General features: G+C 36.3%; 1 protein-coding gene across 5 annotated transcripts in view; it reads right to left on the bottom strand.

Moving 5' to 3' along the window:
* PRTFDC1 (phosphoribosyl transferase domain containing 1) overlaps positions 1-15,817 on the bottom strand; it is a 49,640-nt gene that overhangs the window by 17,171 nt on the left and 16,652 nt on the right. For 3 of the 5 annotated variants that reach the window (XR_012774146.1, XM_075492644.1, XM_075492645.1), the window contains exon 4: positions 4,645-4,710. The exons of the other annotated variants lie outside the window; for them this stretch is intronic. Coding sequence is in view for 2 of the 3 variants with exons in the window: in XM_075492644.1 (XP_075348759.1) it covers positions 4,645-4,710 (66 nt within the window). In the remaining variant the exon portion in view is untranslated. The remainder of the gene's footprint in view (positions 1-4,644; positions 4,711-15,817) is intronic. 5 annotated transcript variants of the gene reach the window in all.

Below are 15,817 nucleotides of genomic sequence, written 5' to 3'. Positions count from 1 at the left end.
TCTCTCATGTACATAATGTTCTAAAGAGAATACCATTAATTTTTCTGCAAATTTATGGGCATTATTCCAGAAAGGAATGCACATAGGGAGAGAAAGCACAACATTAGTCAAGGCAGTGAATACTGAAGGAGAAAAAAATAGTAAGTATAGAAGCAAAAGAATTCTGAGAAACAAACTTGGAATGGTGAAGGAGAGGATAATATATATTTTAAATCTAGAGAATAAAACTTTGTGTTACACAGCTGCCACATGTATGGTTTATTAAATACTGAAATGCTAACATATTTAGGAGAATGCTAGAGAAACAGCTCTCAGAACTGTTGTTAGAACCTATGACATGCAGAGAAAATGGTTCAGTAAAATAAAAGAAGAAATGAGAGGCATAAGAAAAGAAAGTGAGATTGCATTATGTTCCTGGAACATCTTCCCATATGACAAATGGGGCAAGAAAATGGTAGATAGGGGATAAATTGATTTAGGTGAGACATATAAAGGAAATTTGGAGATTTTATAGCACAAATCCTGCCAGAAGGAAGTAAGGAGTGCTGCATGGTGGATATCTTTCTCTGAGTGAAACCTCTTTTTGATATGAGCTGATCAGTCATCTTAGGAGAGCATCAGAGTGTTGCTCCATCAGAGTGATGGAGTGCTCAAACTAACACAATGAAGTGCAGAGAGAATACAAGACATTCACTTTCTTTTTTTCTTGATTGCTATTTATTACCTTCTACACTTCTCTGAAAATGCCAAAACCACTGGCTGTCAACAAGATGTACTTAATATGAACAAGGCGAATAGTCTTTCATAAAGAACATAGGCATTGATCCCTATTACAGACAGATGGAATATCAGAAATTCACTGGCTCCATAATTGTATCATACTAACTACATAACTACTTTAGTTATTATAAGTTCTTATTAACCTAACAAATAAGCATGATTAATTTTGTTCACGTTCTATGTTATGTAGAAATAGTGATAATGACAAAAATATACGGATCTAATTTTTACATCAAATACATTACACAACTGTAATAAGTATTTAATTGCAAAATTATATCAACTCTAAGTTTATGATTTTGTCTAACTTGTCTCATTCGCAAGGAGACAAGTCAAAGTGGTATGGGAGCTTTTTTGAAAGATTACAGGACATATTACATATGGAGTGATACACAGACTGATTCCTGTCAGTAGAGACTTCGGACTACGTGACCAGCTCCAAAGCTCTTGGGACAAAACATACACACATACAAGTGTAAGAGGTAAATGGCAGCGATAACTCACAACTCTGGTACAGCTGAATCTACTGAAGTTTCTAGATGTTTTAAAATTTACTTTGTTTAAATGCCACAAATACTTTAAAATATGTTACAAATTTTTACAGTATTATACAGTATGATTACAGTATTAATACTAAACAGTGTTATATTATTTGTTCTTTCACCTCATCTCATAAATTTTCATAGCCATCTTGCTTTGAAAAGTGCCTCTAGTTTTCTGGACAGTTATTAATTATCTCCCCATTTTCAAAATTTATTCCTCTTTACAAACATTAATGATAATTTTTAGCCAAATGAGCATTTCAGCTTTAAAATAATGGAAAACTAAGCAGCTACTTAACTATGAAATCAGCTACTGAGAAATTTTATGTTCACCACTTACATCATTAAAGGAGAGATTTGAAATTATATTTTTTCTGCATGGAAATGAATAGTTACAAAGCATTAGTCTTAAGCTATATCAGGACTCATTCTTCAAGTACCGTTATTAATGATTCATGCCATGGAAATATTCATTCTTGCTTCTGTGACCTTCTTCACAGAAGAATAATTTCAAATTGTGGATGATTTTCTTCAGGTAACAGTTTGGGTCTGTGTGTTAACTCTCCTCTCCCTCAGAATATTTCTCTTTTTCATGGTTTGGGTCATTATACATTTTTCCCAGGCTTATAATATTTTTATAAACAAAAGCATATTGTAGAGAAGTACAGAGGAGATATTTTCCTTCTGAAGAGCTATTATCCTTAACAGCCTCTTTTTAATTAGCTTTTAAAATTTTTTGCTTTCTTTAAGCTTTCTCAGAAAAAAACATTGTTATAGAACAGCATGTTCATGAATATACTCAGTAATCTTTTTTTCCAATAATAAGTAACGCATGGAAATGATTTAGTTGTTCACTAAGATTATAGGCTAGCCGAGGTTCCAGGTATTATTACTTAATGAAGAGCACTTTAAGATCAAAATCTCAGAATCTTTTGTCTGCAGGTTTCAAAACGGTTTACGTTATTGATGCTTTTGAACTTTACAGAAACTTAATGGAACTTACATTCCGAACCCTTGCTTTTTTAAAACTTTTGAAAACACTTTTGAAAACACCTTCCATGATCACTATGGGATTTAACCTGGTGGATTAATTTTTCAATATAATGACAATCTTTTCTTAATAAGTACTCCAAGCAGGCAGAAGAAGCACCCAGCTCACTTAAAAGCAGGGAAGTTGAATTCTATCAGTAAGTCTTCCCCACTAATTCACTCAGTGACCTAGAATGGTTACTAAAGCCAGCAATTTTAAAAGCCAGCAGCTAAACTAAGGTACTAAAAAACACTTCAAGGAAAGATTTACATTGACTGTAGGAGGCTCTGAATCAGTTTGCAAATGGCTGATTAGTAAAATGTGCTGAATACTTGCACTAATTGCTCAAGTCAACAGCAGATGGAGGAGTTGGCATCCGTGGACATAAGGCCACTCCTTCAGATATCCAACTTTAGATGTGTAAGTATGAACATCTGAGCTCAAGCTTTGCGTCCCAGCTTTTCAATCAGTAAAATAAGTCTTAAGGAAACCCCATTCTCACGTATTATAGTGAAAATGCTATTTAATTATTCATACATCAGCTGTGTCACAGACAACCACATATACAAACAACCGCCAAACATGCCCTTTCAGCAAGTCTGCTCCCCTGGCAGTCCCAGCCCTCCCTTCCTGCTCCGCTTCAGCCTCTCCACACCCAGCTTCCAGCACTGGGCTCCCTACCTGGTCAACAATTGCCTTCATTCCCAAACCAGCCCCTTCATGCCTACCCAAGATCCCAGCCTCCTTACTCAGCAATCTTAAATTATATTGCTGTTCAGTCTTCTCCCCAAGTATCTAGCCTCCCAACAGCCAAATTTTATGTCCTGTTCCATACCTGGGAACAGGAGGGCTGTGTCAATGAGAAAAAGGTCACTGGGATTTTCAGGGTAAGAAAACAATTTACTTCATTTTTGGAAAGAGAAGAACTACTTGGGGTGAAATTTTCCTTCTCTCTCATACATATGTGGACACCCACAAAAGTCCTGTGAAAGAAAATAATGTTTTGCCCCAGTGAATTCAAATGATACTAGAAAGATTATGTCTGGAAAAGATATTAATAACTGAAACCATTCATCAAGAACATTTGGGATTGGAAGATGGGGAAAGGGAGCTGGGCCTGGAAGCTTAGAAAGTGTTTGGACTACGTGGGAAAGAGAAATGTTAGGTAAGATGAATAGGTGCACTGCCAGTTCTGCCTGTGAGGTAGAGGAACACATGCAAAATCATCATAGAAAAACAGGTAGCTCCAGTGTTTGAATATTAGAAAGTAGCAAATGAATTAATATTTCCCAAGAACATGATTCATGCTTTAGTGATAATTTGGTAACAAACACCCAGCAGGAGTATTTAGAAGTGCAAATTGAGGACGTATGTATCACTAAAATATTCTGCGTATAACAGCATTTTTTTCATTTAAGTTCTAGTTGCATCAAAACCTATTTCATATTAATGAAATATTTAAAATTAAGTTTTCATCTTCTTTTTCTTGTGTGCTATAGTACAACAAAACAAATGAGTTTGCCAGTGCTACACTTGAGTGCTTTGAAGAAACTGATATTATTTAGTACCAGCTAATAAAAGAGTAACTGCACATACAGTACAAATAACAAGGTAAGTATTATGTTGCCTTAATGCATAAGTAAAGAATCAATTTCTGACCATTTTCCACATAGACCATTTGCCTAATGAAATCAGCCTTCCTTCCTCTTCAAAGTACTGCTTTGTATTAGCATGGCTGGATGAAAATAGCCTTTTCACTGACTCAAACCACTCTCTTTCATTACCAAAATGTTCAAGCATAGTGCAAAGCAAATTCAGTCATACAGCCAGCCTGATGTTGAACTAAAAAAAATCCCATTTGATTATCTGAGTGAAAGGTTCCACAACTGAACTTTGTGCAGAGGGCAAAATTGTATTAAACTCCTCATATGCTGAATTCAACAGGGATACTCAACATGGAGTTTGCTTGCATGCACCCATTGAAGGCAGAAAAAACAAAGCTTTAAGACATAAACAAGCTCAGGGGAAGCATTCCAGCACAAATTTTGCCTACAATCTCACTGATGGTACATGCATAACTTTTGGGAAATCCCTGCACTAGGATGGAGGGGCTACATTCTGACCTTTTTGGGCATCTGCAATCTGAAAGCAATGGCATTACAGCAATTTAATAGAGATTAATAAATTTCTTTGATTCTAGTATTAGTACCTGACAGTCCATGTGCAAAAGTACACAACTTTTCTCAAATGTTTTTGGATGTATTTTCTTTCTTAAATTTAAAATTAACAAACCTTCCCAGTCAGCTTTGAAAGATCATCTCCTCCCATTATCTGCATATCTTGCATAGACTGATCATTCTGAAAGAAGAAAGACAAAACTTTGACATTGGATATAACTGTATAAAATAAAAGTATAAACATGTTAACTTTTTTTTGATCTTTCACAGTCTTGCTTACCAATATGCTTGTTAGTATTGGTGTATGACAAAACCACACTCTCACTTGTTCCTGTGGCTTCTAACATCTCCTGGTTGTATTTAAGCTAACATCAAGCTCCAGGCTTTACTGCACTAGAAAAAATGGCATCCTTCTTTTTAAAATAGATAATGTTCCCTTGCTTGCTATTTCTTAATATGACAAGTGTTGAATAATGTATTTGTCCCTTTCACAACGGGAGGACAGGAACATCTCAACACTTGACCAAACACCTGCAAGCACATTCTTTTTTTGGAACAGTCTTTAGAAACACGGGCAAAATGTGCTTACATCTGTCACTCACACAGAGAACCAGCTATTTTTGAAGAAATTCACTCAGTATTTTTTCAGGGGAAAAAATTTTTGCAAAAATTATCACTTATTATAAAGAATAGTTTCAGTGTGCCATAGAGTTTCAAGAGTTTTGGTTTTGCTTTTTCAGCTAACTCAAAGATAAAATCCTTGAGGTCAATTTTGTAAAATAAAATACTGCCAATCAGGTCAAACTAAATGCAACAGAGTAGCATGCTTTGATTTTCCTATTAGAAAAGGTATTTTTTCAAAAAAATCAGTAAAACTTTTTTTAATAAATTTGTTTTACAGACATTTCTAGTTGAAATTAATTCTGATTGAAAATTCTCAACCAGCTCTAGTTCAAATTCATTATCAGCAGCATGCAAAGTTAAGATCACATAAGGGAGATATACGGAAGCCCTACTTTTAAGGGAAGACAAAAGAGGCCTTAAAGAAGGTAGCAAATTAAAAAATATACAGTCATGGCCAGACTACATGAACTTTCCAGAGAAAGGAAGAGCAAAACTAAGGATAGTTAATGTGGGGTTTTTGCCAAATTGGTGCATGTGCTAATCTGATCTCCCTACCCATAGGAAGACAGCATTAGTCCAACTTTAATAATAGCTGCAGTACCACAACGTGACACTGTAGTTTACTAGTAACATCAAGAAACTTTATCATTACAAACAACCGACAAAAATACAATACTTGAATACTTTGCTTTTATTTCATAAATCCAGTGCTCTGAAGTCAAATGTGTTTCCACAAATAAATAATGGGACAGAAGGACTTATAAGGTAGGTGAGGATATATCGGACTAAGGGGTTTATAGATCTTCTTCCCATCAAAAAGCAGCACCAGCAGAGGTAGCACACATGTGGCTACCATGCGGCATGGTTACAGCTGCACGCCTGTGCAGATGGAAACTGCATCTGCCCACGCTCACAGCCCAGGTGGCAGAAGTCCAGGGACTTCCAAGGCACCTTTGCAGCCACTTGATCACAAGCAATCTGACAATCCCAGGAATTATTCGCAGTCCCCATGGGAATGGATTGTCAAAATTAATACAGCCTTCCTGAGTAACTGTAAGTAAAGGTTGCAGAATTGCCCAGATGACAATTTCTCCAGGTTTGCATACTGCAGAGCCACCCAAAGGCTCCCGTTTCACTCAGACTCCACTCCTCAAAAAAATCTCACACCACAGCTTTTTAAGAGGTCCTTAGCAGTCATTGCCCTAAAAGACAGTTTTTAGACCTGCCTTCACTTTTTCCACACCGGATCTAGGAGCTTTAGATCCTTTTCATGCTGCTCTTATTCATTTCCTGGGAAACAGAGCTAGAGCAGGAATGCAGGTTACATTGCATACGTTTTCTAATATAAGTTTCAACATTTCTCTTACTTTTGTAAAGAAAAACAGAAAGAAAAAAAAAAAACAAGCAAGCAACTGATTTCCTCAGATGATTATTTTAAAACTAAATAAAAAGTGGAGATAGAGAAGATTTTAAGTTCAGGCTTAGAAGCATAAGCCTTTTGTTGTAGAGCAAGACAGGTCACTCTTCAAAAGCCAGGGACATATTCAGGTCAAGACTATTATAAGACTATAAAAAGCAGATAGTTTCTAATATCTGCCATGGCATGTGTAACCAAGGCAGTGACAAAATATTTTTTCATTTCCAAATGAGAAAGTCTGGAATTTCATTAACAACCAACACACAAGAATTACTGAAAAGGCAGTTTACCTTTAGTTGCTAGTTGAAAAAGAGAGGGGAAAAAAGGTAACAGTGAGGTGCAATGATTAATGAATTTATTTATTTTTAACTAAAGAAAAATCCTTCTCAGCAGTCTTCACAGCAGCACTGTTTCCTTTGCATTTGGTATTTCTGGCTCCAGCTGAAAGGAAGATGCTGAAATAGCATCTCCATTGCTGGCAAGCAGTTAAGCAAACACAAAAGCCATTGAGAGCCAGGGGATCACAGCATCCCGTCATCTGCATATTCACACATTGGCTGTTGTGACAGAACTGCACACAATTATGAAAATCCTCGTGTTCTGACTGGAGAACGATTGCTGTCAGAGGACAGGGTTGAGTATTCACTGTGCCTAAAACCCATATAGAAAAATGCAGCTCAGAACCCTCCAGCCAAGGTGCTTTCAAGAAATTTAAAGAAATTACTTGCATCACACAGTGGAGCAATCCTCTTGCAAAAAAAATTCCAGATCATTGATTTTAATGCCATTTATAACTATCTCTACATTCATCAATTAACTCATATTGTAAAACACATACCTGCCAAACAGCAAGACTCAATACCACGATGTTACATTACCGTAATCATAATGTTCATACAGATAATGTGCACACTATGGTTGCCATAGGAACCTCTCAATGCTTTTTTCTGAGTTGTCAGTTTATAATCTCAAAATAACACTGCACTAAATGTTAAGTATAAAGTACAATAAATGTCAGGAAAGAAAAAAAATCTGTTTCATTCAGTACCAATTACTGTCAATTCAGAACTGTTTGTTTAATTTTCATGGTCTCAAGTCATTCAGAGCTTCTTTTTTCCTTTGGGAGTTGCTCCATACCTTGACAAAACTGATATGATTGAGTCTCTAGGAATTCTTATAAATGCAGAGACATGAATTAAAGGTTCGCTTTCCGTCACCCGAAGTTCCTCAATACTTGCTTTCTAACATCCCTAAACCCTATCAACACAATTTTTGCTGTTAAATGCTTGACACTAAATATAATGTCCCAGATAGAGACATATCAAAATCACACTATGCTTTCGTTAATGCAGCACAAAATTTATTGCAGCTGTTTCTAAGAAGATGTGATGCATTGTGTCGCATCCCTACACCTCACTCCAAGCTATATTTAATATTGCATTTCTGATTTTTTTCTGTGTTTAATAAATCTGCATTTTCCAGGATAAATCTCAGTTTCTTTGTTTTTACTTGCTGTGTTGTGCTTTTTCACCTGTTCATCTTTGTTTTATAATTTTATTTCATTCAGACCTTGTCAATATACATCTTCAGATCCTATGAATACTTGATGAATGCAAGTGAGAATGTTGCTATTTCCACCTCCATTTTTCACGGCATGCAAGATAAAACTTTGACTTCCTATGCTGACTGGAAGTATAGATATTTAAATTCCATCTATACTAAGTCATGTTTTTTGAACTGGGTGGGGCACATCTCTTTTACATCTCCTGAGATCAACACTTGGACATAGTTCAAGTTACAAGTGAAATGAGTTGGGTGGTCTCAGGAAAATTTATTATAAACAGCATTGCTCATCTGAAAATTGCACCAAACTGTGAACATCTGTTACTCTTCTAAAGACATAGAATCTGGAGTACATTAATACTGGGCTCAGTGAAACAAAGATTCTTTAATCATGGCAAAAAAGTAGCTCTAACATAACAGTTTAAATGCATGACTAAATTATGAAATATGGACACCAAGTCATTATCACACATCTAGTTTACTATAGTCTGCAGAGTTCATATGGAATTTCTTCGAAAAAATGTGATTACCTTTTTCTCCCAAAATTCATCAGGGAAACTCTTAACAAAGAAGGATGTGACCATCAGGCCTGTTCTACTTTGCCTTCTCCCACTTGGGTGATACAGCAGATCTGCCAACCTAAGGATTCCCATGAGGACAGCTCTCTCACTTTGTACCATCATCCTATCTCCTACAACTGGGTTTTCCAGGAAGGTTTTGACCAAAAAGAAGTGACTGACAGACCATCACTTTCACTTGTCCCTTGGAACCTCAAGCCACTGAACACAGAGCATCTCTAAGGCTTCTGTTATCCTTCCCTAATGGCTAAGTAAGTGAAATGGTTAGGACAGAATTACTGCCTGTAAGGTTTCTGACTTATACCCACAATTGGCAGAGTTTGAAAAGCAAGAGTCAAGCACCACTTCACCAATAGGTTTGGTGTGACATGTCCACTAAAGCAGAGTAGAAAGTCTCCACATTCAGTCTCCACATTCACTTTGGCCTCACCTTTTTATTTTCCGTTAAGACTCTTATTAACTGCACGTGATCTATGCTGCTTCTGTTCTCATAGGGTGACCCATGACCTTGAAATATCTTCATTAAAGACAGGATTACTCTGTTCCTAATTTAGGTATCTGAAACTTAAGACATCAAAATCTATGCATCCTGGGCTTCCTTCATAATCAATGGAAAAAACAAGATAGATCATGTAAATAATCTCTTTCACCATATGGGAAATCTACAGCAAATAACTTACACCTAGACATGTAATTGTGAGAAATCTGAAGTTAGGTGAGACGAATCCCAGCTTAAGAGATGAGATCAATATTTTCTTCCTAAAAACCTCACTGAGCAGTCAGAAAGAAATTATTTTCAATCACATTTACTACACGCACATAAGAAGCAATGATCTTGACTATTTTCCATTAGTAACATCCTGAACTATCTACTCAGGCTCTGTCTCACACAAACGTTTAACACAATTCTCCTTGGTACCACTCCAGGATAATTTGCTTTCATGTTTACTCAAAGGTTTCATTTTAGGTGAATTTCACTCAAAGGTGAAATATATTTGAGGAGAGATTTCAAAAGATACAACCAATCTAATATTTCTTCCAACTTATGTAATGAAAAAAATATTAGCAACCAGTCTTTGCAGATTTTTTACAAAAACATTACACTGGATGATTAATAGGGCTCTACACTCTAAACTTCTTGGAGCAGAAATATAAATTTACCTGTAGGCTCTACCCACTGAATTATGAAAACAATTGGATTTCATGTGTGTGGCGTTCATGATCATCAAGAATGGAGTCTTAACGAACCTCAATAAAACAATAACTTGCATTTGATACTGGAGGAAGGATAGCAACTGGGTAGGCTATACTAAGAGTAACTTTGAAGGTGATCTGAACAGCTACATTTTGAATGGTACCGAGGGAACAATGTGGATGGCATTAAAGCCAGAGGGCAGAAGACATTTACCAAGTTAATGAATGACAACGATTTGAACAAAATTCTTGGTAGTTCATACAGTAAAGAAAAGCTGAGACTTTGAAACATCACATGGACACAACTGACTTATGAAATAGATGTATGTTTTCAGAGACATGGCTACAATACGTTGCTGCAACAGAAATTGAAAATGACAGAAAACCCAAGCAAACTGTATAGTCTGGCATACAAATAATTAACACATATTACAGATATGTTTTTCAGTTAGGAAAAAACATAATGCTCAGAAGAAAACAGAGCAGATGTGACACAAAATTACGTTCCAGTTAATACCTTTCAAAAATGAAACCAAAGAAACAATGTCTCTCACACAACCTTGAAATAGAAAATTATTACTTCTATATGACTTAGCTGCAGCAAACTGATTCGTAATATAACCAAGCTTTCTGCACCTAAAAAATAGCATTGCAGAAATTAATTGCAGGTGTTGGCAGAGTTTATTTAGATAGATGTATCTGCAATTATAAAGACTTCTCCTTTGAAATTATATACTGTTGAATAATTATGATACCTGTTGCTACGTGACCATGCCCTAGCATCTCAGTCATGAAAATAATAATTAAAATGAAAATTTTGATGTTCCAGTTTGGATGCTGACACCCTAGTATGAAACTTAATTGCTTTGCAGCCTGCCTCCTGAGAAGTACTTCAATATATGAATATGTTGGTCAGGGAAGTGTCAGTATGGCATCTACATCATCTGTTAACCTATTCTGACTACTAGGTAAAGTCAAACTGATATATAAAGTATAGGCTATGAAATTATCCTCCGTATATCAGCAGAAGTAAGAAGAACATCAGTGGAGTGGTAATACGTAAGATGCTGTACTTACAAGCAACATACACTTGAACTGATTGACCATTTTGGGTTCTTTCTCTAAAGAACAACAGCTAAGAACAAAGGACCTCAAGAGTGGAGGTCAGAACACGGACTGTCATGGTTTTCATAACAGGCAACTAGAAGGACTATCCAGGCTTAAGTAGCAACATTCGGAGGACAACTAGTAAGTACTGTTAAGCTGGAGGCTTGTGCAAATGAGTGGAAATGACATGGATTGCTTCCCAGTAAAGACGGGAAAGCGTGCCTTCCCTTCCCCAGAATCAAATGTATACCAAAGGGCAGACTGCAACCTCCAGGGCACACCCACATTCAAAATAATCAAGTGCCAGGTCACTGATACACTTGTAGGAGGTGCTTTGGATACCTTGCAAACAAGCCAACAATGCTGAAACAACTGGAAATCAAATACAGTAGACTGGCATACACCCACTGTCAGAACATGACCTACCCCTACCCCGCAGGAACAGCGAAGATACATTTGCACTGAAGCACTGACAATTTCGTGTATCTCTGTTAGCTTTAAAGCTGCCTTCCTGAGCTGCTTGGTAACCACACCACTGACTATGCTGCACTGAGATCTGCCTTACTCCTATTGCCAGGATAACCTGCGATAGTAAATTTTAAACTGGTGTAGTTATATCTACCAGAGCTCTGGTTACTACAGTGTAAGACATACTTTACTTCTCTATGGTTAGATCTACAATATAACTAATTTGAAGATTTCACTTATTTTTTTATTCTTTTTCTTCCTTGTTGTTATTCCTTAACTAAAAGCTCCATCACACAGGTTTGGAAGTGCTTCAGATTCAGGCTAGTCTATCCAGTTCCAGGGAAGGCCAGAGTTCTGCAATGAGGAAGTTGGCTTTGGACAGAGAAAGACAAACAACGAACTTACTGACAGCAAGGTACTCCTTATCAGCTGACCTGTGGTAACACGTGTATGTTTCTTCCCTGCTGTAAAAGCAAGGCAGATCATTCAGCTTAAACAACTCGCAGGGCAACAGTAAGTTATTAAACTTAATAAATTAGATTGTTTAAAATCATCTGTTCACACATTTGGTAATTTCTTGTGTACCAGGACTCCTGCATGCCTTCTCTGTATTTAATCCAAAGAAGGTAAAGTATCTTGAAATAGATACTAGAAAGTTCATTTCCTATAGGAGTTGCTTCCATGGAGATTCTCCGGCATCTAATGAAGCATAAACTGCCATTGAAGCTTCTCCCTTCCTGGTCAAGGCATTTGGAACTGATCTCTCCTGTGTGTACTCTCAGACATCAACAAAGGTGAACACACATGTAATGTTAATGCAGTTAACACAGGTTAATACAGATTATACCTGCAACTAAGAACATATTTCCTAGGGGCAAATACTAAAAGCTGTAAATTCTTCACAGTCTTTTATTTTGCTGGAAGCATGTGTTCAACACTATACTTCCACCTATTAATAAGTTCTGTAAATATACAGAATAAAAATATTTCAAATATTTTCAAATAAAGAAATTTTCTAAAAACATGACTGCATACATGATCTACTCCTGTAGTTTTATTATGGGTAAAACTTTCCTTAAAATCTCTAAACAGAGATATGATTTCTGTTTTATTGGCATAAACATGAAGTAACTCTACAGGAAAAGGGCCAAACTGTTGTAAACTGCAGCAGAATTTAGACCAGTTAACTTGGCTAATAAGGATTACAGACAATAAATTATTTCACATTTTCCTTTCTGGTTTAGCAATTAAGTTTTAAATATTTGCTTGGTATTGGTTCAATGGGTTATTTTGTTTAAGAATGAGGCAGTAAGACTGCAGCACCACATACAATGGCACAAACAGCACAAAGCACCTCTACACTTAAAAAGATCAGCAAGAACTGAAATCAAGAACTTATGATACCAAATGTTTTTAATCATATATAAATCAGAAACAATATATCCGCAAAACTGAGGTTAGTTTCCACAGCGTGTAGTCTGAGGTTTCCTTGTACTATAACTTCTTTTTATTCTGTAAAATAACATTTAAAACATAGAAATAAAATCTGCATATGTTCCAGGATGAGAAAAGGTACTAACAATTTCATAGGGCTGTTGAGTCTTGTGAGGTGAGGTTCAGACCACATATTTTGTCTCCAGAGATGGGAGGCAAATAAAATTTAAAACTTACAGGCAAAAGAACAATTTAGGAAGCGTACTATCCAGAACTGCCATAATCCTACTCAGGTACTCATTTTGGACTGCCAGAAGGCATAACTAAGGGTGCCCACCTTTTGTGATAATAATGTAATACAAGCCCACATTCTTGGAATAGAAGACTTGGCCTTCTTTTCTTCCTCAGCTCTCAGAAGACCACCATAAGCTAAAGAGCGTAGGGAAAATCTTCCTCCTGTTACTATGCTAGGGTAATGCAAAAATCATAAAGGACATCAAGCATGCTATGGCCAGCTATACTGGACTCAGCTAGGAAAAGGTCAGTTTGGGTTCAAGTCCACATTAACTGGAGTATCTGTCTTTTAACCAATTATTGTTTAGCATTAAATGCATGAAGATTACAGCAGCGGAACTGGAAGTCATGTTTCCCAGCATCAACAGGGGGTCTCAGCATACCAGTTGGGACTCTACTAGATCCATATGTACCATTCACCCCATTTTTTTAACTGTGTTGTAAAGTAATGAACAAAAGTAAATGAACATTGTGAAAAATCATATAGTGAATTTGTAGCTCCATACTAAAACCCCCGTCCCTTGGGGGTTCTGCAAGCACAAGAGAAAACAGCTTTCTCTAGACTAAGAACAAAGTACTAACCTTCTGACCCTGACTATCAGCAGTTCCTAGGATTTGGTGATAAAAGGAAGGTAGGAGAAGAATCTTCAAATCTGTTAAATAGCCACAGGCTGAGAAAACAGATAGATAGGTGTAAGCAAATTCACAAAAGATGAGACTGATAAAAACCTTGAATGCTTAGTCCCTTCCAGCAACCTGGAGTCTAGTCTATCATTGACTCTTACAACTCAGTAGCGCTCTCTTTCATACCACTATGTTTAGTCCCTTGGCTAGTGACAACTTGGAAGCTTTTGACAACGCACATATCCTTTGTGAGTTCTCTTGCAAAGTTATTTTATACTATCCCTTCTCTATTTAAATATTCTAACTTCCGTCTTATCCAATGAGGAGGGAAAAGAATTTTGTATTTGTCACACAGATAAGCACTGCAATAATACAGTACTTCTTGTTATTGCTATATTCCTTTAAAGTAACCTTTTTGGTTTATGCCTTACAGCACCCTTGGGGTGTGGCACTGCATGAATATTGCACATGCTATGATCTGTTTTAAGAAACAGCATTTAAGAGATGCCAGTAAAAGAGAGTCATAGATTTCCTTGGGAAAATTAGAACCCTCTGGCTTCTTTTAATTAATTTTGCCCCATTTCAGATCTTAATATAAAAAACCACACACTAAATGGTATTATTAGCGTCCAAATTAAGTAATCAAGGTGATATTTTTCCAATGCATAAAGATGTCACGGTACTTTCAAACTTGTCAGATCTCATTTGTATAACAGGATTAGCAACCATTATGTTCTGGACCTTTCTTACACGTAAGGGTCTATCTCCCTGTCACTGTAAAAATCTGTGAAGCAGACTGAAAGTACAGACTATAGTCTCTCCTAATGATGACATATAGTATTGCTGCAAATCTCATAATTTAGTAGTAGCTTGCTGTATTTTTGGCGGAATATGAAACAAAATATTTTACTAAGACTAAACTTCAATTTTTTAGGCTTTGTAACAAACAACTTCTTTACAACAGATATTGTATCATGGGGAACTTTAGAATCTAACTCTTTGAAAAGACAAAAATATGACCTCTTGGATGCTTTTAATTAAATCCCTTGATGCTTTAAATCTGTTCTAAAACTGACCAATTTTAAAAACATCCACGGTCTCAAATGTTATGATGTTCCAGAAACCTGGATTGCTTAAAAATACCAAAGATTTAAGTTCACAAAAAAAAAAATTAAAAAAACTTAAGAAAAATGAACTTCAGATCTAAAACTCCATTTATACATAGTAGCTGTACCCTCTGTAACATACTGTAATCTAAAACATTTATTTCAAATCAGAAAACATTTTTCAAAAGAAAATATTACAGCTTGTTAGAAAAAATGTGACCCTTGGGGAGACAATTTTTTCCCGAAAGATTAGAAAATACCTCTTGTGGAGTTTGCATTAGATCTGAAGTCCAGAAGACCAGAGTACCAACCCACAACACAGGAAAACTGTAAAATTTTTTTGGTTAGAAAAAAGAATTCCACAGCTAAAAAACACAAATCAGTATAAAGGAAGGTAATATCTAAGCAGGGAACAATAGATAAAAATGAAAAGTATCTTGACAAGGCACGTAATTACTTGCCTTAATATGCCCCATAAATGCCTTAAAACAATATTTTGATATTGCTGGAGAGCTGTAGCACAGCTCAGTACCACTCTGCCTTCACTGCCACGTCTGTTCTCGTTCTGTCCCCATGGCAATCAGGCCGCTTCCTACTCAGTTCTCCCCCGGGCTGAGCTGTTTGGTTCCCCCAAATCTTTTATATGTGAGTCACTGTAACACTTACTCATACTTAAAAAAAATCACTAAGAATTCAGATGGTGCTAACATATTTAAGTGGTGTGTAGGTGTGTTATCTGATGCATACAGTTACAGAGATCATCCCTCTATGAGTAAGTTCTACATTACAGATAAACTTGATAAACTGACTGTATGATAGGCTTATTATGACCTTTCCTGAACTATGCCCACAAATTAACGCCTACTTACATTATTTAGT

Source organism: Mycteria americana, chromosome 2 (genome assembly GCF_035582795.1).
Source record: "Mycteria americana isolate JAX WOST 10 ecotype Jacksonville Zoo and Gardens chromosome 2, USCA_MyAme_1.0, whole genome shotgun sequence".
Lineage (NCBI taxonomy): Eukaryota > Metazoa > Chordata > Aves > Ciconiiformes > Ciconiidae > Mycteria > Mycteria americana.
This window is presented reverse-complemented; position numbering and strand designations above follow the sequence as displayed.